This window comes from Anguilla anguilla, chromosome 13 (assembly GCF_013347855.1).
Source record: "Anguilla anguilla isolate fAngAng1 chromosome 13, fAngAng1.pri, whole genome shotgun sequence".
NCBI classification, from domain to species: Eukaryota; Metazoa; Chordata; class Actinopteri; order Anguilliformes; family Anguillidae; genus Anguilla; species Anguilla anguilla.
In genome coordinates this window covers 22489677-22515700 of record NC_049213.1, presented here as the reverse complement: position 1 = coordinate 22515700, position 26024 = coordinate 22489677, and the positions used below count along the sequence as shown (strand labels likewise).

General features: G+C 46.4%; 1 protein-coding gene across 1 annotated transcript in view; it reads left to right on the top strand.

The window, feature by feature from the left end:
* il17rd (interleukin 17 receptor D) overlaps positions 1–26024 on the top strand; it is a 34591-nt gene that overhangs the window by 715 nt on the left and 7852 nt on the right. The window contains exons 2-7 of the mRNA XM_035389511.1: positions 19468–19528; positions 20442–20567; positions 22880–22998; positions 23962–24082; positions 24472–24516; positions 24878–25029. Of these exons, the coding sequence (XP_035245402.1) occupies positions 19468–19528; positions 20442–20567; positions 22880–22998; positions 23962–24082; positions 24472–24516; positions 24878–25029 (624 nt within the window). The remainder of the gene's footprint in view (positions 1–19467; positions 19529–20441; positions 20568–22879; positions 22999–23961; positions 24083–24471; positions 24517–24877; positions 25030–26024) is intronic.

Here is a 26024-nt window from a genome sequence, read left to right as displayed (position 1 = left end):
CTAATTACAAACATTACCCCCGTAATATTTGTACCTAACTATTAATGCAACGCTGGTTGTACACGATTTCACGGTCGTTCTGAAACCCTGAAAAACAATAGGCTACAATAAGGGGAGAACACTGTTTAAAAGTACCCTTTTCTGTAGGCCTGTTTTACTAGCAAGGTTCAATAAATGTATTGAGAATAGAGCGCGGTCGGAAGGGTTAGTTTATGGAAGTGTAGTGTTTGGAGGTTAAAGACTCCGATTCATGTGTGAAGAAGTCAATCAGCGGGATCTTTTGTCCTCGATGATTTGCTTGACCTGACCCGTCTTGTTGGATTCCGCTGTGGATTCGTTGGTCTTTTGTCATTTTAATTGAATGTTAGTCAACTGAGGATTGGTTGGAGAGACTTAGAGCGAGGAAATAAAAGACCCTCTCTAGAAAGAATTCCCCAGTTCTCACAATTTGAAATGGCATTTTTTTAACCGCTCGGGCTGTATTTCTGCGATGATTTGAATAATGATCTATAGAAAATTTCCAGTCATCTGATCTATATTGTCTGTTTACATTTCCACATGTCAAAACAAGCACGAGAGATTTTAACATCAATTAATCATAATTTTTTTCAGGTCAAAATGTTTATGCTTTATTCGTAATAACGCTTATAGAATGCACAAATCTTGTTTGTCTCCGCGTAGTAGCCTACGGAGGATTAGTTGTGAACTGAACGTCCTCGTATATCATTTGCTTTCTTTTTCTGACCGTAGTCCGCTGGTTTTCTTTTTTTTTTGGTCAATTTGACTGACGTGCTATTGAGTGAGTGATTGGCCCATAATGCATTGTCTGCGCATGGTCGGGCCGCCTTTGAAGTGATTTCCCAAAGGAAGTGAGGGGACTGTTTTCTCTATTAAAATTCTTTGGAATTTCCTCCCTGAAACCACAGGCCATTTCCCCTTCGGTCACTTCAAAGAGCGTGAAGACGCTTCTCATGGGCCAAGCAAGCTGCTAAAGGAAACACCACCACGATTATTGTAGCCTACAGGTGTCAGGTAGTCTTAAGCGTAGGGACATTAAATAATCAACCGTGAAAGAATCAAACTTTGTCCAGTGTCAGCAAAGTCCCTTCCTTGAATAAAACACCTTCAGTTAAAAAAAAAAAAATCTATGCATGTTCATATCTTGATCCATTGAGTTGTCTTCCTAGATTGGTAATATTTGATCTTTAATCATAGTATTTTATTTCTGAATCACAAATGTTGGAGAACCAAGCATAACTGTGTTTGTAGATAACCTACTGTGGAAAGTATTACTTACTGCAGCTGTTTGCATTCTGTGAGCTTCCAGGTAGGAGACAGAGGATTCAGGTTGAGTATGGTGGATATTAAATTAATGCTCTTGCTGAGCTCTGCCAGGCCTGAGGCTTCAAAGGGGGGCCTGAGAATGGGCAGACTCCAGGGAGGGGTGTGAAGGGAAGTGACTGGCTCGGGATTACAGGGTCCGCCTCACGGAGCCCTGCTCTCCTGCACCTCTCAGCTGTTTTGTCTTCAGACCGCCGAGGATCTGCTTCACGCTCTCACTGCTGTTGCTTAAGTCACACTCTGAAATATTACAGATTTCACTTTTTGCCGAATGAGTCAAACTTTCCACGTGTCTAGAAGACTGACAGTCTGTCTAATAAGCTCTAAAAATTCCACATTTATTCCTTTATTTACTTATTTATTTATTTATTTATTTTGGAATTTTTTTTGTAGAGCTATGCTTCTGTACAGCAATACTGATCGTTCGCTCCTTTCTCAGTGTGTGATTTGAGTGTCTGATAGCACCCCTGTTTTTAAAGGATACCCCTAGCTGTGCAATTGCTGAACAAAAAAAAAAGAAAGAGAGAAAATGAAGGCCTGGGCTGTTTTCTTCCTGATCTGCATCAGACACATGGTCATTATGTGCAGGGACTTTAATTCAGCCTGCTAAGGAACATGATTCAGGAGACTCCGTTGCACCCTGATTTTATGTGAGCAGCCCAATGCGGCCTCTTGTTACTGGGCCCTCTTTATCGTGGTCAGCCTGTGAACAGTGTCCAGTCACTTGTGTTATCGCCCTGGTCTTGCAACCGCAAGTGCTCACCTAGCTTGCTGGAGCCGTGGTTTTAAAGGCGACAACGTTGGAACTCTAAATCCAGAACAGGGAGAGTTGAATATATTTAATTTATCATTGAGAGTGAAATGTCAGTGTTTAGTGGTACTGTTCATTTGACCAGAAAAAGCATTTTGATTGTAAAAAAATGCTCTACTTGTGAGGAGTGGACATTGCGTGCATAGACTGCTTTTCTTCCAGAATGCACAGATGGGAGTGCTGCTGATTTTTAACCTCAAACTCCAGGCAACCTAGATGTGCCTCATTTTAACATAAGTTTATCTGGAGATCTGGAGGAGCGGGCCTTCCAGGGTTGCTGATTAGCATTGAGTTTATGCTGGTGCTTCTCGTCGCACGCTGCGTGGAGCTGGAGGCGGGGGGGTGGAATATGAGACTGTGCTGGACGCCAGGCAGAGTGGTGCTGCTGGCGCTCGGCTGCCTCTCAGGCTGAGATTGATGGGCAGGAAGGTTTCGCGGACGACCTCCAAGGAAATGCCCCATTGGAAGCTGTCACATCTCTCATGGAAGCCCGTAATCCTAGAAGTTCTCAAGTTTGTTTTTCCAGTGCCGAGGATTTCAATCAAGTGGGCCTTGGAGTTTTTTTTTTTTTTTTTTGAATAAATGCATTGGTGACTTTGTACGGTCCACAGACTCATACATACACAAGTAGGGTATGGTATCGGTCACATTCTCCCCCTTTGTGCTCGCTCCGAAATATGCTGCTGTGATTGCCACCAGACCGTGACCCTGTGCTTCCTCTTTGTGACTCCCAGTTGAGAGGACACTGATGTGTAGTATCTTCTCTTTACTCCGGGCTGTCTAACTCAAGCTGACCTCTCTGCTGATATTTCCAGCGAGAAATAATGGAAAAATAGTTTGGCCTACATTTAGAATGATCAGAAGCTCTTACGAGCATTGTTGGTGTTTTGAAGGCTGTTTGCCATTCTATTTTTGAAGTGCTTTTAGCAGGATTGTGAACTCTTTTGGTTGTCTGGTGTCTGCACCGTTTCAGAATTGCAGTTTGTATTATGCGTCGCTAATAGAATTCATGCTAACACGGCTACATTCATCTGTGGAGCCCTAGCATTACTGCTCTCTGTCTGATTGGACACCCGTGGGGCCCACATGTAATCAAAACTGGCTCGACCGCTAATCACAAATTCCTAACCCACTTCTGACCGGGTTTCCTCCTGAGTAAAACCAAATTACATTACCAAAAGGACGTCAGTACCAGCAGTGGTTTCGGTCACAGAGTAAATAAGGGAACATGATTAAAGTTTTAAAAATGCCTGATCCAAACCGAGAGTCCATCACCAAAAATAGTGATTGGCTCAAAATAAGACCACTTGTAATCTCCAGTCATGATTACCACTGAAATTGCACTAAGGAGGAGAAAGGAGGGAGTATTTGTGGGAGATTGCTTCAGTCTGTTTGGTGCGGAGTGGAGTGGCCTGTCCGTCTTATTCTCGGTTATATTCACGTGTTTGGTCTCAGTGGGTGCGAGTATATCCTTTTGCCCAAATAAGTGTGAGTGTGCGTGTGCATTGCTTTGCATTAGATTATATTACATTCTTTTGGCAGAAGCTCTTATCCAGAGTGCCTTACAATGTAGGAGAAACCTGAGCACATTTAACCTGCTTTAAACAAGTGGTAGTGCCAGATCTGGCCAATAACATTCCCAGAACAGTGAGTATATATGCAACACCACAAAAGCACCAATGTCAATTAACTGTGCTAAACAAGAATAAAAAATTTAAAAAAAACCCAAATACATTGAAATTGAATCCATAACATGCTCTAAGAACACCAACTGAAAACCATAAGAAATGCCATAACCTGAGCTAGTAAAGAAAGTACTAGTGTGTGAGTCAGCATGCGGAGCTCAGACTTCCTTCCCATGCGTTGGTTGATATGAGCCCTGCAGGTTCTCAGTGGGTCATTGGGGTCATCGGTTTTCCAGGTCTCTGCTGGTGCTCCCAGTCGCCAGGCTGTAATTTGTTAGATTAAAATTGAATGCGTTTTCCTCAGTCCCTTCCCCCCATTCTCACCAAGCAGTGATTTACCGTGTCAACACACACACAAAGGAAGAGAAACAAATGTTTTACGACGTCCCCAAATGTACACAACGTAAAATTTGGCAGAGTTTTTATTTATTTATTTCAGTATTATCTCCTGCAAGCCCTGACTTGAGAGCGCACAGGAGGTGGAACGGCACTCTCTCCCCTCCTCCTTTTTTCTTTTTTAAAATCACCGCTTTTATTTTGCCCTTCTTTATTTTTGTAACATCTGGCTGCAGATGAATGATATGAGAGGCATGGGCTCGGCTCACACGGCATTCTCAGAATGGAAGGAAGGAAGAAAAGAGAGGGTGGGGGAAACGGACAGACAGAGAGAGGGAGGGAGGGAGGTAGAGAGAGAGAGAGAGGGAGAAAGCAGGAGGGGGGGAGCAGAGGGAGAACAGAGTGATTTCTGCTGCTTCTTAACAGAGCATTGAAAGGCAGCCGAGCAGCTCGGAGCCTTGGAGGCTGTTTTGTGTGCGGCTGTGGGAAAGTCCCTGGTTGGCTGGCTCTGAATCGGGGCCCGTCGCTGGGCCTGCCTCGCTGAATGCGGGGCTCCCAGCCTTTCAGATGCCCCCCTGTCCCTTTGACCGGCCGAGTGCCCCGCTGCCGCGGATGAAAAGCCGCACGTCGGCGGCCATGGGAGGTATGTTAAAAGTGAATTAAAAGGGCTGCCTGTCTGTTCACTTCGGCTGGGAGGGGTGGGTGGGTGGGGGGGCGGTGGGGCCTGGCTGACCAACCCACTGATTCTGTGCTGTCCCTTTGAAGATGTGCATTCTTTGGGACATTTTTGCAAGGAAGGGCAAAGAATAAAGAGTGAAAATGTCATTGTTAAAAAATTTAAAATCATTACAATGAAATGAAACTTAAATTAATTAAAGAAAATTACTTCGGTTGTGTGTAATGGTTTCATGTTTCAACTGTGTGATATTGTCTTATTGTTTATATTCCAAGGGTGCCTGGTGTAGCGTTGGATAGTATGAATTAAGCGGTGAGCTAAGGTTTTCTGGCTTGCTTGGCACAATTATAGTTAAAAGTTACACAGTCTGATTTGGCACAATTGTGGATTAATAAATCAGCTGTGGCCAGGATTGTCAGAAACAGCATGCATCTGTGATAAACTATCCAAATGGTAATTCAGTGAAGAGTGACACACAGATTTGTCTTGAAAAGAAGAAAAGTAATGTCTCCCGCCAGTCTTCTGACCGTTCTTTAAAGAGGACCATTTCCTACTTGCAATCTGCACAGTTTTACATACAGGCCAGGTTTCAATCTGGTCAAAATCCCCTCCCCCCCCCCCCCCCCCCCCCCACCCTAAATGCCTGGCAGATTGAAGCCATTACAATCAATTAGCCACTCTTTCCTCCAGCTTAATTAAGGATCTGGTTCTGGAGCAGACCCTGCCAAAATGTTTTATGCAGAGAATGAGATTACACAGTGCCCCCCTCCCCCCACCCAAACCTAAGGGCTTGATGACAGGAACTGGGTCCGATTGACCTCTTGACCTTTCAGGAGGATATGGAGGGGCACCCTGGGGGCTGGCATAGCTCGAACACTCTGTCTCTCAGGATGCTACTGCTCGCTACCATGACGCTGGTACAGAGGGCACAGCAACGAAATGAAGGCAAAACACCCCTTTAAAACAGAAACATAAAATAGCACGCTGTTGTAATGAGCTGGCATGGCTTTAAATAAATGGAACATGCTGGAAAGAAACCTAATCAAGATACTGCAATGCTTCACTGCGTGTGGATGAATAGTCACATTATTACTGCTTTCAATATCACAGCTGTCACATTTTACTGCTGGAAATATGTTACACTATTGTAAGACATATTTATCTTTATACCAAAAACAAAACTCTGCATATTTTTGGCATATTGCAGCATAGTCTATTTCCGTAAGGGATTGCTGCTCTGACTGTAGTAACGCTCGCCTTTTTAGTTCCCTCCATTTGAGTGAGCCGCTCCACCTTCCGAGACACAGACGCGGCGATTGTTCGTGGAGATGAAAGCATTCAGACGATGACAGGAGATTAAGGGGACGTTTACACCGGAAAGAAAAAGAGATCTCGGTCTTTTCTTGTCACTGTTGCCCGTTTCTCTGTGGCTGCCGCTCCGTTTTCTGTGCCAGTTGTTGTTCAGGGAGTGATGTGCACATCTGGGCCTCCTGGAAGGCCACAGGCAGGCCGTCCCTGTGAGCTCGTACCCCGATGGCCCCTCTGGCTTCTGCCCCACAGCACAGCCCTGTGATACACGGCCCACAGCTGTTCCTTCAGCTGGAGTGGGGCCGGGAGGTATGCAGCTCGCTCTCTCTCTCGCTCTCTCTCTCTCTCTCTCTCAGCTCTGGCTCTGGCTCTCTCTCTCTCTCTCAGCTCTTGCTCTCGCTCTCGCTCTCGCTCTGTCTCTCTCTCGGCTCTTGCTCTCGCTCTCTCTCTCTCTCTCTCTCTCTCTCTTTCTCTCTCGCTCTCTCTCAGCTCTGGCTCTGGCTCTCTCTTTCTCTCTCAGCTCTTGCTCTCGCTCTCTTTCTTTCTCTCTCTCAGCTCTTGCTCTTTCTCTCTCTCTCTCTCTCTCTCTCTCTCTCAGCTCTTGCTCTCACTCTCTCTCTCTCTCTCTCTTTCTCTCTCAGCTCTTGCTCTCACTCTCACTCTCTCTCTCTCTCTCTCAGCTCTTGCTCTTGCTCTCGCTCTCTCTCTCTCTCTCTGGGCCTGTGAAGTGCTTTGTTAGCCCTGTTTTTGGGGGGCGGGGGGTGTATTGTTGTTGAATCATTAAAGCCTCAGGATAATTAGTGGCCAACATCCAGGAGCAGGAAGAGTGAGTCAACATTTGCTCCTTGTAACTGTGCGCGTGCGTATGTGTGAAAGTGTGTGTAAGTGTGTGTGTGTGTGTGTGTATGCGCGTATGCGTGAAAGTGTGTGTATAAGTGTTTGTGAGGGAGCGTGTGTGTGCACACACACACCACTATGTAAGTGAATGTGCATTGTATGTGTGCATGAGTGGGTTTGTATATGCACATGCATCCGAGATCGCTAGCATTATAGAGAGGTTGATTTGAGTATGTGTATATGTGCGTCTGTATGTGTGTATGTGTGCGTCTGTATGTGTGTGTGCCCGCGGACGTGGTTCGGCATGTGTTTGCATCTTTGTGTGCATGTGCGTGTTCGTGTTCGTGAGAGAGGGTTGGTGTGCGAGCGAATGCGTGTGCATGTGTGGGCATGTTCAGGCGTGTGTGCGTGCGTGCGTGCGTGTGTCTGTGTGTCCCTGTGCGAGGGACAGTCGGCATCGTGCAGCGCTGTTTCTGGGGTTTCCATTAGAGGGCCTGGCCGGTGCCTCGGTTTAACTGCGCGGCTTTGGAAGCCCCAGGGCTGCTGCGCATTCTTACCGCATGAAACACAACACTGTGAATCCCACAAGCCCTCTTCCTCTTCATGAAGAAATGTATTGTTCGGTAATGTCATCTGGCAGATCGCTCTTCAGCTGAAACCTGCCTTGCGAGCGCCAGACAGGATGTCTAGCTGTCCTCTGAATCTTTTCATTGCCCAGTTCAGGGTTTGAGGGATTCTTCACTGGGAAACGGTGGTGGTAAAAGAACAGCTAGAATTTACTGCACTTTCTCTAGCAAAAACGCATGTAAATCTTTTTTGGCAGGCAGAAGAGAGAGAGAGAGAGCGATTCCCTTTAACAGTTTTTTAAAAGCTTTTTCTCTCCAGTTTGTACTACTGAGGTGTATCTGTATCAGTGGTCACTGTTGCAACCACTATCAATTTTGAAGTGTGTGGACAAACTGTTCAGCACCAAAGCATGTGATGTCAGCCGCCACTTCCTACCATGCCACGGTTCACAAGCTGGGCTCACGCTGGAATGAGTCAGAGGAGGACACTTCATGTACACCTTAACTGGCACCTGATCTACCCGCAGGGCCTGCTGGTGCGTTATGAGACTCTGTCACTCAGGCCAGCTGAATCCCTCCCATCCCCAGGCAACGCCTGAGCCAATCGTATCTCGCCTGTGGAGCTGGCAGCCGCAGTCGGCACTCTGGCATGGCCCAGATTCCGTACCAGGCCTTGTGGCTCATTCTTATAGTAGAACGGTGCCTTAACAGGATGAGCCTCCCAGCCGTCACAGCTTTAGTGTGAACTCTGCTTGCTACTTATGCCTTCAGGTTCTTTTTAAATAAGGTCTTGGCAAGGCAGTAATTCTGTGAGGCAGTTTTATTTTTGCAGTATAAATACTGGGGTTTGTGAACAGAACACAGGTGTTTCATGACAGGACGGTCTTACCTTGCAGTCTGCTGTATTTGCTCCGGCGCCTCGGTGTGGCCTGGGTGGATGTCCTGTTTACATGACTCGCAGGTACACCTCGGCTGGGCCTGGGCTCGTGTCATGTTTACGTGACTTACGGGTACACCTTGCCGAGACCTGGCCAACCTCAGCTCACATTCCAGTGTGATGCTCTGTGAAGTCAAAGCCAGGCCTGGAGTAATCTGGCACAGTTACTGCAATGCCCTGGAATGGTGGAATTGAATGCGTTTACTCATCCTCCTTCTGATTTGAGGGCTTTTTTTGTACTTAACTGAAAAACTTGATAATGATAACGTTGTGGAGGAGAATGGCAGTGAAAATCAGTTACTTATATTAAAAATCAGTACTTACATTAGATCATCATTCTTTCTCCACAGCTTTATTTATTGAGTGGTTAGTCTGTAATCACTGTGGTGAGATATAGGAGTGTTTTTCTAGTTTTTAGAGAAGGTGCGTGTGTGTGTGTGCTTATTCGTGTGTGTTTGTGTGTGTGTGTGTATTGTATGTATATATATATATATATATATATATATATACACACACACACAGACAAATTATTTGGTGATCTTTCTCTCCTGCTATCGATTATTTCATGCCCAGACGAAAGGGCCATTATAGAGATTTTTCATAGTCACCCTTCTTACATTACGTTACATTACATTACATATACATATATATACATACATACACCCTTCTAGATGTAGATTCCACTGTTTTGGCCACTTTGAACAAAATGGTCTGGCAGATTTTATGTATTAAAGCACTCCGAAAAGGTTTTGCCTTAGTGGGATTTGATCTTGTTTGCTCATTATTCATTAAATGAGTTGGCCCAGGGAAAATATCAGTATCACATGAAATTATTTTGCTATGAGCTTCATCCTCAGTATCACTGATTTAAAATGGCAGAAATGTATATTTTTTTCTTGTTTACGGAGCAGTTACTGTGTATTTGATGTGTTGTGGCAGCTCATCTTGACATATCTTATGTTGTTTTTCGAAGCAGACAAACAAAACTCAGCAGGAGACAGCAACCAGGCTCCTGTGAGCTAGCCAGCTACGGCTCACAGCTGTTAGCAATTTATAATTAAGTCTGAGGACTAATCTGCTGCAAACCGACCCAACAGTCTCTGCTATAACCCCGTGTATGACTGTTTTCCAGGCCTCAAATGTGGAATTCCCCATCTTCTCCCCTTTACATTTAGTCTTGAAGGCTCCTGTGGGGTGGGGGTGGATCAGGGCAGGATGGGGGCTCCATCTGTGTTGAATCGGGTACATTTTTGCAGGGTTGCCTGGAGGTTAACTGTGGCCACGTGTTATGGGATGGGGAAGGTCAAATGTACAGGGGTTCTGAAATCCATTTCGGACAGTCCTGGGTGTGTGTGTGTGTGCGTGCTACGAATAGTGTGTGTGTGTGTGTGTCGTTTGTTTTTGTCTGTATTGGTGTGTGTGTCTTATTTGCCTCTGTCTGTATTGGTGTGTGTGTGTGTGTCTTGTTTGCCTCTGTCTGTTTGTATTGGTGTGTGTGTGGGTGTGAGTGTGTGTGTTGGGCTCGTAATGGACCTAGAGCTGGGGCTGGAAAAGCCATTGTGTTACTGGGAGCTCCAGCGTGTACACCCTGCCCCTCACAGGGGTGTGCTGTGCTGTCTGTTAAAGGCATGTGCTCACCCAGCTCCTCTCCAGGGTGTCCTTACAGCATTCTTCAATGCTTTGGTGATTTGCCTTCTGCGGAAACCAGCATGAGAGGGAGGCCTGCAGGTGTGTGTGTGTGTGTGTGTGTGTGTGTGTATGCGCATGCCCAGTGTAATGTTTACAGAAATGATCCAGTCTTGGAACTCTTTCTTTAAAGCCATGGCATGTATCTGTCTCAGGGTCTTTCCTGCACCAAATGTCAGTGGAGCTGAAACAGGAGAAGCACCCAGCAGAGATACAGTCACACTGCAGGCACTGAGCATTCATTCAGCTCTACACTGGCCCCCTGCCTGGCCTTCCCTTCATGACCTACGCAGGCCGTGTCTACAGATACAGTCCTGGAGTACAGGAGTCTCCCTGCTCAGCTCTACACTGTGTACCGTGCTTTGAGATGACAAGATGAAAGGCCCTATACAATTCCAGCCCTCATAATAATGTCCATTTGTGTGTACACATGTATGAGACCTATTTTACTTAAGAATCACAGGATCAGCTTTGAGCAGCGTCCTCAAGCTGTTCTAATGGGGCATTGTCAGATTTCACTAGCATGACACAGCCGCTGAGCTCGGGCCACACAGAACGCCCACAAAGGGCCACGCTGCTGAGATTAGCATTAAGAAAAGTCTTGGTAGCGTGATTTGGTTAAAGAAAGGAAGGGATCGAAACACTGAGCTGACTCATCTGCCGATCACCTCTGTTCCCGTTTTATTGTGTTTTTTCTTTTCCCATTAATAATAGAGGGCTGTGCTTCCTGCAGGGATTTCGGTAACAAGATTTTACTTGATGTCTTTCATAACTTAATCTCTTGCTTTAAGGTGTAATATTTTCATTTGGGAATTTTTTTTAATAGGCTGTTTATAGCAGTTTTAAGTTTGTAGTCTTTTTTTGATTATTTTTTTGTGCGTTTAATAACAGACTGCGTTTAAAAAGAGCTTCTCCGCAGCGCATTCCACACCTGCGGAACACGTTCATTCATCAGACTGTCTGAATGGCTTCTTAGCGTCATCAAAGGCTCTTTCAAAAATATATTCTCGTTTGAAATTATTTCCAAGCACCAGGATGTCTGTAATTGGCATCCCTTTTAATAGCTTAGTCTGAGTCGAGTGTAATTGCAGTGATTGTGGAAGCCGATACCTTTATCATTGAGGCCATGTGTTCTGCCCAGAGCTAGACACAGTGTTCTGGGGGGGGAAGGGGCCCAAAAACAAACGGAAAAACCAAAACTGGACTTGCTTTGGTTTTTTTGCCTCAAGAGTGAATAAACTGTGGGAGTCCTTGGGGACATTGTGAAGGCAAAAGTTTCTTTAAGAAGGAAAAAAAAAAAAGTTTTTGCATATTCAGTATGGTTAAGATGCAGGAGGACATATCTGGGCACTGGTCATGGGAATTCTGTTGAGAATCTGATAAGAAACCTGGAAAAATGTTGACTGAATCATGATGTGCTGGTGCTGGTTTTTTGTTTCCCATTTGCATAATTCAAGAAAAAAAAAAAACAATGAAACAAGTAGCCTATGTAATATTTTATGCTAGCAAAATATTTCCCTATCGTTGGATTGCAGAAACCTTTCCATGTATGCTCCTGCATGGTTTCTATACATCAACTACTTCAACAAGCCTGAAACAAAGCAATCAGAGTCGTATCACTGTCCCATGGAGTGTCAATAATATTGTTTCTTAAGGGATTAATCCTGCTAGAAAAGAGGCCTGATTAGGATTTGGCAGTACCAGGAAGAACATGGATGGGACATTTTTGCCTGAAAGCAATTCTTCTTTATCATCAGCAGAATATATTCATCCAAGTTGATGTAGATTTGAGGCGGGGAAATGTTAGGGCTTTGTGCATTTTCAGGTGGATTATCCCTTTAAATCTTCATTGGTGTCTGTCCCTCTAGTTTCGGGATTTAAAGCGGGGTTTGGAGGGGCACAGTGGCATGGTACTCATACTGATCCCCAGCAGGAGAACTAGCCTTGCCCAGAGCTAGGTGAAGCCCCCGCCCCATTCCAGTCTGCCAGAAAATCAGGGGAAGGGGAGCGGGGGCAGGGGTAAAGCAGTGATTAATTAGCATTAATAGACCCTGATAAAGGACACCAAGGCAGTTGTCCCAGGAAAAATCTCCCTGTGGGAATGTGAAATGGGAGACACATGTTGAGGTAATAGGAACCGCGTGCAGGATGACTTGCGGGCGCGGACCGGCCGTGCCCAGCCTTGTTCGGAGAGGCGCTCCACTTCATCCTGTCCGGGTCGGGCCGGGCCTGTGAACACTGGCGTCCATCTTGGCTTCCTGATGAGGCTTTCTTGGAAGCGTTCTTTATTTCAGCCTGGGCCTCCCCCTCCTGCCCTGCAATCTGCTCCTATTCTGACCGCTTCTGGGAAAGCAGAAGCCGCTGCCGCTGCCACCACACCCTTGGTAATTCTAAACTGCTCCCCTAAAGCACTCAGAAGTGTGGGGTAAATAAAGCTGGTGTGTGGGAAAGTATGGGCTTGCTTTACCTTGAGGCAGAATGGGTTGTGCGCTTAAGGCTTTTGTGTAAGGTTGAATTTGGAAAAGTCCTTAAATCTGACACGCTTCTGTTTTTTAACTATATTTTTTCAGTGTATGAGAATTTCTGCAATAGGCATTAGGTAGCGGGTTGTTCTTCTTTGGACACCTGTCTTGTGTGTCCTTAAATTGGAAGTTACTCTGTTGAATTTGTATATCCCTGGGTGGGATGTTGCCAAGGCAACAACATATGAAGGAACTGCTTGGCCAGTGGGACTGCAGAGGATTGAGAGAGCAGTGCTTCAGAGGAGTCACATGACCTTCTTCTGGCCATTTCACGGTGCTGGCAAGAGTGCCTCTCCCAGTCCCTTTCTTTCAGGTTTTGCCAAGTTGGAACAACCTGAGATGCAAGGGGAGTGGGCAGAAATAAGCTAAAACTCTAAAGGCATAAAAAGAGCAGGAAATTGAGCTCCATTAAAGACTATGAGAGTAAAACCTGTAAGTATTAAAATGACAAAAGCTGTTAATTCATCTGGAGATGATAGACTTGCCCTGTTGTTCATAGGCCAATGTCAGAAGACACTTTTGATAACTGTAAAGGACAAAAAAGGTACCTTCCTACATTTCAGGTGTCCAGTGAACACCTGGCTGTGTGTGAGCCTTAATTGCAGGTTTATGCCTTATCCAAAAATTGGCACTGTGTTTCACTTCCACCCCCCCCCCCCTCCCCAAATTACAGTTTGGGCTCATTGTCACTAACCCTTCTTTGAGTGAAATTTTCTGTAGTCTATTGTTTTCAATAATACTGATAACTGCGGCTTTATTTCCTGATTTATTTATGTTTGTCATGGTCCAGGCCATTTCTACAATGGCTGCCTGGGTCATTTGGCAAATTATTCAGCTTGCTGAAGCTGAAGCTATGAAAATAAGCCTTGCCCACAGATCAGAACCTCTCGCTCTGTTGTTTTAATATTCTTGGCAATTTCTTGAGCAAACACGGAAAATTGGTCATTTTGAGATTGTTTGTTTTTCTTGTTACCCACTCCGTGGTCTCAGTGGGAGAAGCGTAACATACCCAGCAGAGCAGAGAGATCTTGGTAAGGGCTTAATCACCGCGTGTAACATAAACACACACACGCACTGCGGCGGCCCCACCTTTAACCTCTTCTGGTTTGGGGGCGAGCTGAGGGGGCACCGTTCTCTCCTTTTAATCTAACAAAACCGCACGCTCCATGTTTTTGCCATATTGTGTCTTGCGATCCCTCCGTTCTGACGTGATTTGCTAATTAGGTCTGGGGAGACGAAGGTAGAGGGACGAGGATTGGCCAGGGGTGAGGGGGGTGCAGAGGGTGATGTAGTTTTGAAGGTTTGTATTGCAATAACATCACTGCCGACAGAGGGGTTGGAGGTGGGTTGGGGGGGGGGGGGTTCGCAGTTGGATCAAAATGAACTTTACTCTAAAGCCCAGCAAATGTTACCGGTTAATTAAGCTGGAGAGTGTTTCCCCTAGGATTAGGTTTTGCCCCTCTCCCACCTGCCCCCCATCCCTGCTCCCCCCGCCCCCTCCCCCCCCCCACCCCACCCCTAGTCACTAGGACAAGCTATAAATGTGCAGTAATTAATCACTGCAGCAAAAGAATGTCAGTAAGATCTCTAGTCGGCAAACAAATGATAGCACATGCGTTTTTGTCTTCTTCTGGAGGAGGTTTTCTTTTTGTCTTTTGGAAGATTTAAGGGGAAGAGGAACAGGGAGGGAAGGAAGGCCGGCTGGGGGCTGTGGGCCGGGTTTGGGGATCAAACAAACAGTTCCCCTCTCTTTTTTTTAAGGTCTCTGCCAGTTTGTTTGGAGTCGTCTCCATATGGGTTGCAGCTAATGGGGTTTTTTAAAGAGAACCATCCCCACTTGTAACATAGCTGGCAGTGTTCTCATTAAATGAATTTCATGTGTGAGGTTGGATGCCAGAAAAGCCTTTAATCTGAGTACCTTTGAATGTAGGGGAAAAAAACTGCAAGGGAACCACTGATAAAGTAACAAACAAGGCTTCCTTCTCTGTAGGCTCGCGTCAAAAAAGGACCCCACTTTAGCGTGGTACGGGAAGCATATTTTGGTGGGGTTTGGAGGAGCGGCCATGTTTTCTTTCATCTACTCATTCAAAGTGCGAGATGCGGCAGAGGCGGCGAAGGAACGTGCTCCTTACTGATAAAAAGGAACTTGAAAGGTTGCATGCGAGGTGCCCGAGGGCCTGGTAGGGAAAGCCCTGCAGTCTGTGAGGCAGGGAGCTGTCTCTGCGATGGTTTAATTACTGTTATTACGCAGAGGAGAGACGGAACACCTGGTTTTGAGGAGGGTCTGGTTCGTGCTTGAGGAAGAACCCCTTGAACCCTCGGCCCTCTCCTGCCGTCGTCCCACCGCCAGCCTGAGTCAGGAGACTGCCTCTCTGACGCCTCGTCCAGCCTTCTCACTTTTACACCCGTTCTCTTTGCATTTACATTTAGGCAGGCATCCAGAGCCGTTGGCATAAGTGCATACGTACAGGTTTAGGCAACAAACAGCGCTCATTCCAAGTCGTCAGTGCCACAGCAGATAGCAGTCAATACACAGTCTATCACCATGAAGTTAGAAGCCATAGTAGGTGCAAGGGGGAAATGGAGAATGTAGTATTAATATGAAACAAATGGGTCCTTGATTCTGGGGGCATGGGAAACGGATGTCTGTTTGAAAAGGGAGAGTGCAGGAGCAGCCGGCTCCGTTTCCTCAGGCGAGGCATGAAGTGGATTCACGGGATGGTCCTGATCCCGGAGTGGCGGGCTGGATTCTCCTGTCGCAGCTTGCGCAGCCAGAAGCGATGAGCACAGCATAAATTAGGCCTGTGTCGCTGGGGAAGGGCTCGGGCACGGTGTTCCTGGTGGCTCTGCGCTCTGATGAAGCTGCCGGTGAGGGGGCTGGCAGCGTGCAGTGTGACTGCCCGTTTCAGCCAATGGGGGAGTGTGAACGCACACCGAGGGGGGGTCAGATCGGTTTCCGTCTTCGGGAGAAGGGGGTGAAATAGGGCCTTCTGTTTCTGAACCATCTTGTTATGGCTTGAGGCAGGTATGTGTGCTTCTCTCCAGGCCCCTCTTAATTTGGCCTATTAAGAGCTTTGGAGTTTTGTAGGGGAATGTTCGACGTGTGGATGATTGACCGTCAGCTGACCTCCCTCTTATTACCTCTTGGGCAACATTTTGGCTCATTTGCCACATGGGAAGCTGCTAGTTTATGAAGCCCCGCCCTCCATCCACAGCCCAAACTGCCCTGCCACCCTCTGCTTCGGCTCTGACTTCCAACTGTCCCGTTTAAAGCTTAAAAGATGCCAGTTGGCTGTAGAGGCTGTTAGACGCCTCCTAAATTAGGGGGACAGCAGACCAGGGTGGGGGTGGTCATTACCAGTGCCTCTGCAACACACCACAAATCCTCCCCCACAGGACCAAAGAGCAGCCCCCTGCCTTTTGGAGGGGGGTGCTGTTAAAACAGGGGGTGTCTCTTTGAAAAGGGTGTCGCAGGGAGTGTGGCGAGGGGCCCCCACCACGCGGGACGGCTGTGGAGGTGTGAGGCCGGGGGGGTGGGGGGGTTGGGGGTTGGGGGGCCGTGATTAGTTTCAGGTGTGGCGCTCGGACCGTGCTCTGCTCCGACCCGCAGGATGCCCCTCTGTGCGCGGTGCGTTCAGAGGCCCTGCCGCGGCCGGTGCCAGGGCCCCATTAGAGCAGCCCGAGGGCGGCCGCTAACACTTCATTAAGCAGCTCAATTAGCCGCCAGCTCGCGGCCCCCACCTCCTCTCTGAAGCCAGTAAACCTCTGCTGCTTAAAGAAGAAAATAGTTTTTTTCCCCACATTTTTTTAATGAATGTCTGACTCACAAAATATGTCACTGCAAGGAACCGCCTGGTTTTCTCCTTTTTTTTTGTTGTTGTTGTTGCTGTGTGGCGTGCAGTGTTTGACAGGGGATACATGTGGAGACGGTCGGGTGCTGGAAAGGCTCTCTTTAACAGGGGGAAGGAACGGGGGAGAGCCCATTGACTGATTGATTGTTGTGGAAAGCGCGTGTGAGAATGGCGGCAGCCTCAGCGGTGGGGTCCCTCGTGTCCGTGCCGCGGTGGTCTGCCTCTCCCTGCTTCGCTTCAGATGCACACATCTGGCCGGGGGCGGGGGGCAGGGGCGGAGGGAGGAGGTGGGGGGGGGGGTCAGGATAGCTCATCAGCGCACCTCCGTAGGGTAAGTAGAATTGCGCTGCCTTGTTTTAGCTCCCATAAATTGTTGAAACTTTGACAAATGTAGTATTTTGTGTATTTCTGTATTTTTTTTATCTCTTGTTAAATGTGATTAATTTGTTTATTTGATTGAAGTGCTAATCCTCAGAGTAGCATTTCTAGTGTGGATTTGCTTTGTTAAATCGCTGTACTGTGGAGCAGTGGGGTTCGGGGAGTCAAAACTGTGTTGGTTCATGTGCTGCCGTATTTACCCAAGATACCCTAGATAGCCTGGATTTGTGTGTATATGTACTTGTGTGCATATGGGGGTGCTGGTGAATGTTTTTAGGAACACACATAATAGGTTGTTATGGTGAACATACATACAAGCAGGTTTATGTAAACTGTACATCCTGTTTGCAGTTAAATTTATTTTTTCTATGTGTAAGCATCTGTAATGATTTAAAAATGACTTCAAGTTCAGTTGTCTACATTGCTAATTTAAAGGTCCTGGCAACTGGGTTCAAATTGTAGTTATAAGTGATTGTCTTCTTAATATTTAAACCTGAAGATCATTCAATGTGTGATAAAGTTGTAACGCTGAGCTACTGTACACTAACATTAGACTGTATAGCAGTCTCAACCTCGGGACATTAAACTTGAATAAAGAAAAGTAAAAGTATTTGATGTCTACGCTTGAAAACTGTTTAATTGTCACTAGGTAACGGTAGGCCTACTTACTGTTCCAGCATTCTGCAACAAGTTCTAGGTGAAAATGTCCACTGTAAATACTAACTGTATGGGTTATGGTAATATAGCAGTGCCTGTGGGCTCCAGATATAAAACCCATTTCTTGTAGGTCTGTTCATTTTTGTGTAAAGAAAAAAGCATTTTGCTTTCTCCACGTCCAGAGCAGGGGCAATGCTTAGACATTTTTAACTTAGCTTGCCTTACCAGCGAGCAAGCACGGCGTTTACGTATTACTCGTAGAAAAGATTTAATTGGACTTAAGGTTTTTAATACGTAACTAACACCCAGTTAACCCCGCCCACTGAAAACCTGGCGTTTGGCCAAGGGGGAAAGCAAGTCAATTTTGGCACAGGCTTTTATACATTTTTTTTTATTTATTTTTTTGCAAGAAGCACAAAAATATCCATCGGCTGTCTGTGAATTCAAAAAAGTATTAAAACAACACATCAGCAAAGAATTAGCTGATTTCAGTTTCCTGGACCTTTAATAGGCCATTCAAATATTATCAGGATATGATCTGGTCTAAATATGCAGCTAAAGAGTATAGCCCTTTTCTCCTGAGGCAGTGTTTCTGATTGAATAGTATGGGGAAGAGAGCTTATAGCTGTGAGTTTGAGTACAGGCAGGATCAACAGAGCACAGATAGACAAACATAGATTGCTTAAATGCAACAGATGAGGTCATGAGCTGACATATTTCACCAAACAAGTCTGGGAATGCCTGTGATGTGGTTTCCAAGGAGATGGGAACTCCAGGATAGACACAGCCAGTAGATGCAACATGTCTGAAAAAACGTTTTTGAAATAAAGCCACTGAAGGAATTTTCTTCATGCTGCAAATTCCTGCTTTCAGCTCCCAGCAGACACAATGCTATTACTGAATGCACCACACAAGTTCAACTTCAGCTGCCTGTGAGGAACATAAATTGTTCTGTGACCAATGTATCATCGAGTTATTCTCAACTTTGAATTGCAAATGTATGGAAGCATTATTTTTGAAAATGCAAACATATTTTGTCCCTGAGACTTTTAGTGATTACTTGGATTTCATACATTTATTTGTGTCAAAATTTAAGAACAAAATGCTGATTAACTCCAGGTCCAGGCATCTTCCTTATCTGAAGGTTTGAAGGTTAACTGTGCAACATCCTGTCATGGAGGTAACTTCCCCTTTCCATGATTTGGTGAATGATTATGGGATAGGAGTGTTTGGATTATAGATGAGGAAGTTTGCCAGGCTGCAGTGTAGCACATGGCCACTGAGCTGACCTACCGCCTCATGGCATGGACTCTCCCTTACCCCCCCCCCCCCCCCCCCCCCCCCTCAGGCAGCTGTCTGTCTCAGGTCAGTTCCATTGTTGCTCCAAACATGGTCTTCTCCTCCCCCCCCCCCCCCCCCCCCCAGTCCGTGTGTTCCTTTTTCCATGTGAGCGTATCTAACGTCCGCCTTATGCAAGCGCTCGGTAGGTTTCGTAACCCCCCCCACTGCCGGCCCCCCTGTTTTTGGCCATTCCTTCCGTCCCTGTTGGGTTGCCCTGGCCCCTTCCCTGATGGAGGCTGGGAGGGGTGGAGAGGAGGGTGGGCGGAGCAGCAGGAAGCCTGGCGGGGTTCCCCGATCGCAGGCTGAAACTGCAGCCGCGTGATGCGCCAGCCGTGCCGTCGCTCCGGGTGACCGTGCCGGTGCCTGGCCGGTGTACTCCCCTCTGCTGCTCTCCTTTGGTTGCCGCGGACAATTGGAACAAGAGTCGGCCGCCGCTGAGCCTGGTTACTGATTCAGAAGAACAGTCATAGTGACTGCTGGGCCTGATTACTGAAGTGGGCTTTCTCTCTCTCTCTCTCTCTCTCTCTCTTTCTAGGGTCTCCTGTCCAGTTCTGACGGCAGTGGGCGGAAGGCTGGGGTCACGTTCCGGACCGACAGTAAGTCTTTTTTTTTTTTTTTTGTGCCTCTGCATTTTAATGACGGTGCGATTGGGAAACATCTCCTAAACTCTTTAAGCAGACTGCTGAATGAATAAACTTTATTCCACGGCATTAAATGGCCCTAGGAACCCACAGATCCCCCCCCCCCCTTCCTCCTTCCACATTCTTGCCTGGCAAATTTTTCCACCGAAAGTCAAATTTTCTCTTGACGCTAATCCTGATTTTCCCAGCAGTCAGCTCCCATTGTCTGTGACTGTCAGAGGGAACCGTTCCATTCAGTGGCCACTGGTTTAGCATCACAATGGCTGCTGTTCAGAACCGGGAGGGGGTGGGGGGTGCTGGGGAGGGGGGGCGGGATTGGCGTACCGTGACTGGGCGCTCCTCGTCCTCTACCTGATGAGCGTTCAACAAGGCGAACCTTTGTGGCAAACTGTGTTCTCTTGTAACGGTCACTGTTTCAAAAAAAAAAAAAAAAACAACAAAATAAAACACCCAGCTTGACAGAGCTGTCCCTCCTGGGCACCCAGTGAAAGCACTTTGGGGTTAACATTTCTGCATCTCTCTCCATCCCTCCATCTGCATTCATTTCCATCCTTCTCTCGGTCTGTGTCCCTCTGCATTTTTCTCTGTCTCTCTCTCCCTCTACCCTGATCCCTCTCACTCCATCTCTCAATGTTTCTCTCTCACTTTCTCTCATGCTATCACACTCTCTCTTTCCCTCTTCTCATGGTCTCCCTCACTTTCTTTCCCTCTCTCTTTCTTTCACTCTCTCTCCCCCTCACTTTCTCTCTGGCTTTCTTCTCACTCTCTTTCTTCCTCCCTCTCCTGGCCTCTTCCCCTATCTCTCTCCCTCCCTCCCTTCCTCTCTCTCCCTCTCTCATTACTCCCTCCCTCTGTCTCATTACTGCAGACTGCTCGCTGAACTGGAACCCCTTGGGGAAGCACGCCATCCATGAAGTCAGCAACGTCACCTTCAGCCACCTGGCCTGTGACAACCAGGCGGCCGTGGTGGTGCACTGGATGCCAAGCCCGCTGGGTAATGTGCCCCCCCACCACGCCTTTGTGCCCCCCCCCCCACTTCTGTGCCCCCCCCCCCACCACGCCTTTGTGCCCCCCCCCCCCACACTTCTGTGCCCCCCCCCACCACGCCTTTGTGCCCCCCCCACACTCTGTGCCCCCCCCACACCACGCTTCTGTGCCAGATAGAATGGGCTCATGCCCCCACTTACATATAATGCTTTCTATAAAGAGACAGCATAAAAACAGAATATTTCAACAAATTGTTCAAAGAAACCACACTTACTTTTAAACCACAGATGTGAGTTAGCAGACTGTTACCTGGGAGGGTAGAATGTGACTGGCATAGATTGCTGGTTTCTTTTTTGGTTTCTTTTTTCCATTTTTTGTGTGCGGAAGGCTTTGATGGATTATCATGTGTTCAAAGACTGAACACTCCAATGCAGAGGCAGGGGCTCTGTACAGGAGGATGCTGATACAGAGCATGGCACATAGTAGCTACTGCTCTGGAGACCCATAAATCATGAGAGAGTGTCCCCTATAGCCCGCAGCAGGAGTGTAAGATGAGTCGCTGTGCCTGCATTTCAGAGGGGAAGTGGATCAACACAACCCCATGTTTAGTGTTCGGGGGGATTCATGTGCACCTGGCGTACGCATCTGTGCACACTTAAAAACATGCCCCTGTGTGTGTCTGTGTCTGTGCTTGTGGCTGCATTCAATAAACATTTTTCCTGTCTTCCAAGTACATGCAGCCCTTGCGCTTTTTCTTCACAAACCCAGTTTGGTGAGTTAGTTTTAGTGGTTCATCATGCATGATCGCACAAGGGCCAGATTAATCGTGGGTATCTCGGACAGCACTGAGGAGAGAAGTTGGGGAAAGTAGCACCTCTTCAAAGCCCTCATGCTAGCTGTCGTGATCAAAGCATCAGCCCCCCCCCCCCCCCCCTCCCCCAGGTTGGTTATTCTTATGCCCTGACACTAACTCTAATTTCCCAAAGAGAGAGACTGAGAGAAATGAAGAGAAAAAAGGAGTGAGTCTGCATTATAGCCCCTGTGATGTCCCGTGAAGGAATGTGTGTGAGAGAGAGCGAGAGGGGGAGAGGTAGGAAGAGGTAGAAAGCGGGGGGGGGGGGGAGATGCCCCTGGCTTCCGCATGTTGGAGCCCTATTGAACCTGGTAATCTGAGGCCCTGGCTGAGCCCCAGAACAATGAGGCCTGCTGTTTGCAGGGCGCTGGGGGTTAGTCCCTCTGACTGATGCAGAGCTCAGCACTGCTCAGGTAAATATATATCCATAAAAAAAAACCTGTCTCTGAAAAAATGTCAAATAATAAGAGCAGGCGGCGCTCTTTTCTGTGAGAGCGCGTATAATGTTGCCACGGTAGCTGGCGGCTGACGGAACACGACCAGTCGGGCGGCTTTTCCCTCCCCTCTGGTTGTTTTTTCTCTTTCTCTTTCTTGTCTCCTGTGAGGGAGGCGGAGGCATGATAGGATCTCCAGGGCGACGGAGGTGTGGAGTTACACCCTCCAAAGAGAGGAGACCCTTTCAGATCCACTCCTTATCGCCGTAATAGGAACCACACGGAATGTGTGTGTGTGTGTGTGAGAGTGTGTGTGTGTGAGTGTGTGTGAATGTGTGTGAGAGTGTGGGCGAGTCTGTCTGTGTGTGTGTCTGTGAGCGTGTATGAGTGTGAGTGTGTGTGTGTGTCTGTGTCTGTGAGTTTATGAGTGTGAATGTGTTTGAGTGTGTGTGTGGTGTGTGGTGTGTGTGAATGTGTGTATGTGTGTGAGTGTGTGTGGGTGAGTCTGTCTGTGAGTCTGTGTGTGTGTGTGAGTGTGAGTCTGTGTGTTTGGTGTACGTGTGCGTGTGTGTGTATAAGTGATAAGGCAGAAATGTAATTTAAAGGGAGGTGTGTTGGCCCCTCTGAAGGGCGAGGGGAATGCTGGCATGCAGGTATGTCTCTCATCCCTGAGCTTGGGTCTGTGCCCTGGCGAACACGCCCCTCCCGCCTCCCAGCCCTCAGACAGACTCACACACGCACGCACGCACACACACACACACACACACCAGCACCTATGTGCCCTGGGGACGGGGATGGGGGGAATGTAAACAGTGTTGAGGGTAAGTTTGAAATCTGTTTTTAAAATCTACAGATTGCTTGTGCAGCTCTGTGCCAGTGGGTTTTTTTTCTGCCATCAGATAAAATGATGCCTTGGTTAGGAAGCTAATCTATAAGGTGTGCTGCACCATGGTGAAACGCGCGTGTGATTGTGTGTTTGTGTGTTGGTGTGTGTTCCGATGGCCTGTGACAGGCGTACGTTTCTCTGCGCAGGGATTGAGCATGTGCGGGGCTTCAGGGTGTATCTGGAGGATAAGAACCCAGAGGGCAAGCAGTGCCAGCACATGGTCCTGAAGGATCCTCGACAGCTTAACTTCTCCTTCAGGAATGTGGTAATGACACTCATCTGTCCCACAGTCATTTTTACTCTTTAATATGCATATTTCTGAGGTGCACACAAGCTGGTTATGAAAAATCATGCGACTAGATTTGTATGATGATAATAATACTGCTACTGTTGTTACTCCTTGCCTCTGCTACTACTATGTCCTTGTGCAAGTTAATTGAATAACTGGTTGATTTGTTTTTTGTCTTCTTTTCATTTGATGACAAATGGTGTTCACCATTTGTTCTTAAATTTTTTTGAAACCCTATGAATCTCTTCAAAAATGTACTTCTAGTTTTAATTCTCTGGGTATTCAATTCCAGTGATTTCTTTGACATATCAGGTGGATGGGTTAGACATATTGCATTATCCCAGCGTATCAGAAAAAAAAAAAAGTGTCAAATCGGAAACTGGAAATGGAGGAATCCAACAGACACAGACTAACTTAACTCACAGAAAAAAACAATAAGAATTTAAGAAGATATAGATGGATGAACAAAGGGGTGACTAGAATAATAGTGGGCAAGAACAAGAATTAGGTGTGATGATGGAATGCATGGACACACTTGGATTGAGAATGATCTGTAAAATATGCAAATTAAGAATGTTGTGGAATATATGGATGAAATGTAAACAAAGATGGCTGCAAATGAAAATCAAAGTATATGCTTGATTCAGTTAATTAGCACAAGAGGTACTACTATTACTAATAGCAACTATATATTTCTGTGTAATTTCATGAACAATTTAATGGAAAATATCCCTCATCTCTGAATTGAGGAAAGGAAATGTGGAAGCAGGGCTCATATCCAATGACTGTTGTTGCTGTGAGAAGGTTAATTTTTGTTGGGAAATGATGTCCATGGCTCTAGTGATGTCATTGGCTGTTGTGACATCACTGGCTCTTGTTTCTGTGAGGTGGTTGAGTTGTAAAAGGAAGTGATGTCACTGCCTCTTGTCACCCAAACAGAAAATGAGCTCACAGCCCTTTCCCGGACTGGAATTTGAGACCGACTATATGATCCGGATCGTGCCATTCCCCACCTTCATGAACGAAAGCTACTTCCCTCCATCTTTCCTTCGTACCAATAGTAAGAGCACTATACATATCACACATGGAAGCACTACAGCCAGACCTATGCATTGTTTTTCCCCTTACGGGTGTGACTGTGTGTAATACAGTAAACGGTAAAGTGGAAGCACTTTCAGATGGATTGGTTTGGTCAGTTCCGTTTCAATTCACTGAAGTCACTGTAGTGAACTGAAATTCAACTTATCAATTGAAAATTCATCATTGAACAGTATGAATGGATGGAACCTATTTATTTTACTTTTGAATGTTTGTTGTTTTTTGTTTTGCACTGTCCATTCAAAACAAAATCAATAAAACATAATTAATAAAAGAAACTGGAGATGTATCTGAAATGGGAGAGTGCAGCAGAGAGAAGCAGCCCCATGTCTGTTTTGTTGTGTTTTCCAGCTTGTGAAGTACTCCTGGGCTCAGATAACCTGGTCTGCAAACCATGTGAGTCTTTGCTCTTGATTTCTGGGGAAATGGTAACCGTCTTTTACGGCTAGCTTCTGCCAGAGTGCTAAATGCCCGTGAGGGAGAGGGGGATCTCGTTGGAGATGGTGCTTCAAGAAATTTAAACCACTGATCTATAATATAAGTTAAAACTTACTATAGAGCCTCTCAGATTGCTGGAAACTAATCTCAAGTTTGAGAATGTGAGAGGCTGATTGAGAGAGTGTGGGGGGAGTTGGGGGGCGGGGGGGAAGCAAAGTAGGGTCTAATAACTGCTCTGTGCGCCCATGTCTTTGTGGTTGGATTTGATGTAATTCCAATATGTTGCTCTCTTTTGCCTCTTTCTGTACCTGTCAATCAGTCTGGAAGCCCAAGAGCCTGAACATCTCTCAGCTGGGGTCCAGCCTGCTGGTGGTGTTTGAGCATGCCCCGCCCACATTCAGCTTCAGCGCGTACTACGTTTATTACAGGCTTCGGCAGGAGAGCTCTTTCAGGCTCAAGTGCTGCAAGCCGGTAAGGACAGAGGTGAAACACCATTTAAAGAATCCACCTTGTGGAGTCCATTACATCACGTTCATTTAGGATGCAACTTTGCATTCAGTTCAGTTTTGTTTGTATAGTGCATAATATCAAGACAAAGATCACAAGGATGCTTTACTGGAAAATGGAGAAGCAGGGAATTTGTGAACTGAATAGAACTTGTGTAAGTAAATGGAACTATGTTTAGAGAACTTATTTAAGAGAACATTACTGAGATATGAGCAACAGTGCTGACTATGGCAACTTATACACAAATTTGTATTGCATACTATAATACTAATTTTGAATATGTAATACCAAGTAGGTACATGTGTGTGTTTGTTTAGCTTCATTCCTCATAGCTGAAAAACAATAAAATTAACAATAATTCAGCCTAAGCATCATTGAGATAAAAAAAAAAATTTAAAAAAAGGTTTTTAGAGAGATACCTGGCTGTAAACTGCAAGTAAGGCGATCTCCTTTTCTGTTTTGGACCATGGATTGGATTGTGGATTGGCTGGGGAGACACGCCCTTCTGCTTTGAACAATGGGTGTAGCCTAACAGACGCCCAGCCAAATAGATTTTAGGAGGAGCCACCTCCTGAACCTTCTCAGAACCTTGGGTCGTAGTTCACTCTCTTGACCTGCTGTCATAGTGAACACAAAGAGCTTGCAATTTTGTCTCACATACATTCGCACACCAAGGACTCGCAAGATACACAAGACTCCAGCCAGCTCATCAAGGAACAGTTCAGGGATAGGTGTCTTGCTCAAGGACACTATAAGACACTTTTTTTACCCAGAGGTCTGGGGATCGAACTGGATGACAGCTCCTGAGCTAAAGTTGCCCCAAAAGAAGGCGTTGCATCAGCGACCTTTAAAAATGCTTTCTGAGAACAAACTGAATAATGATGAGACTACCTGTTTGCAATAAGCTACTTTTCAAATGTGTAAAAACTCAAGATATTGGAAAAGTGAGCATCGCTCAC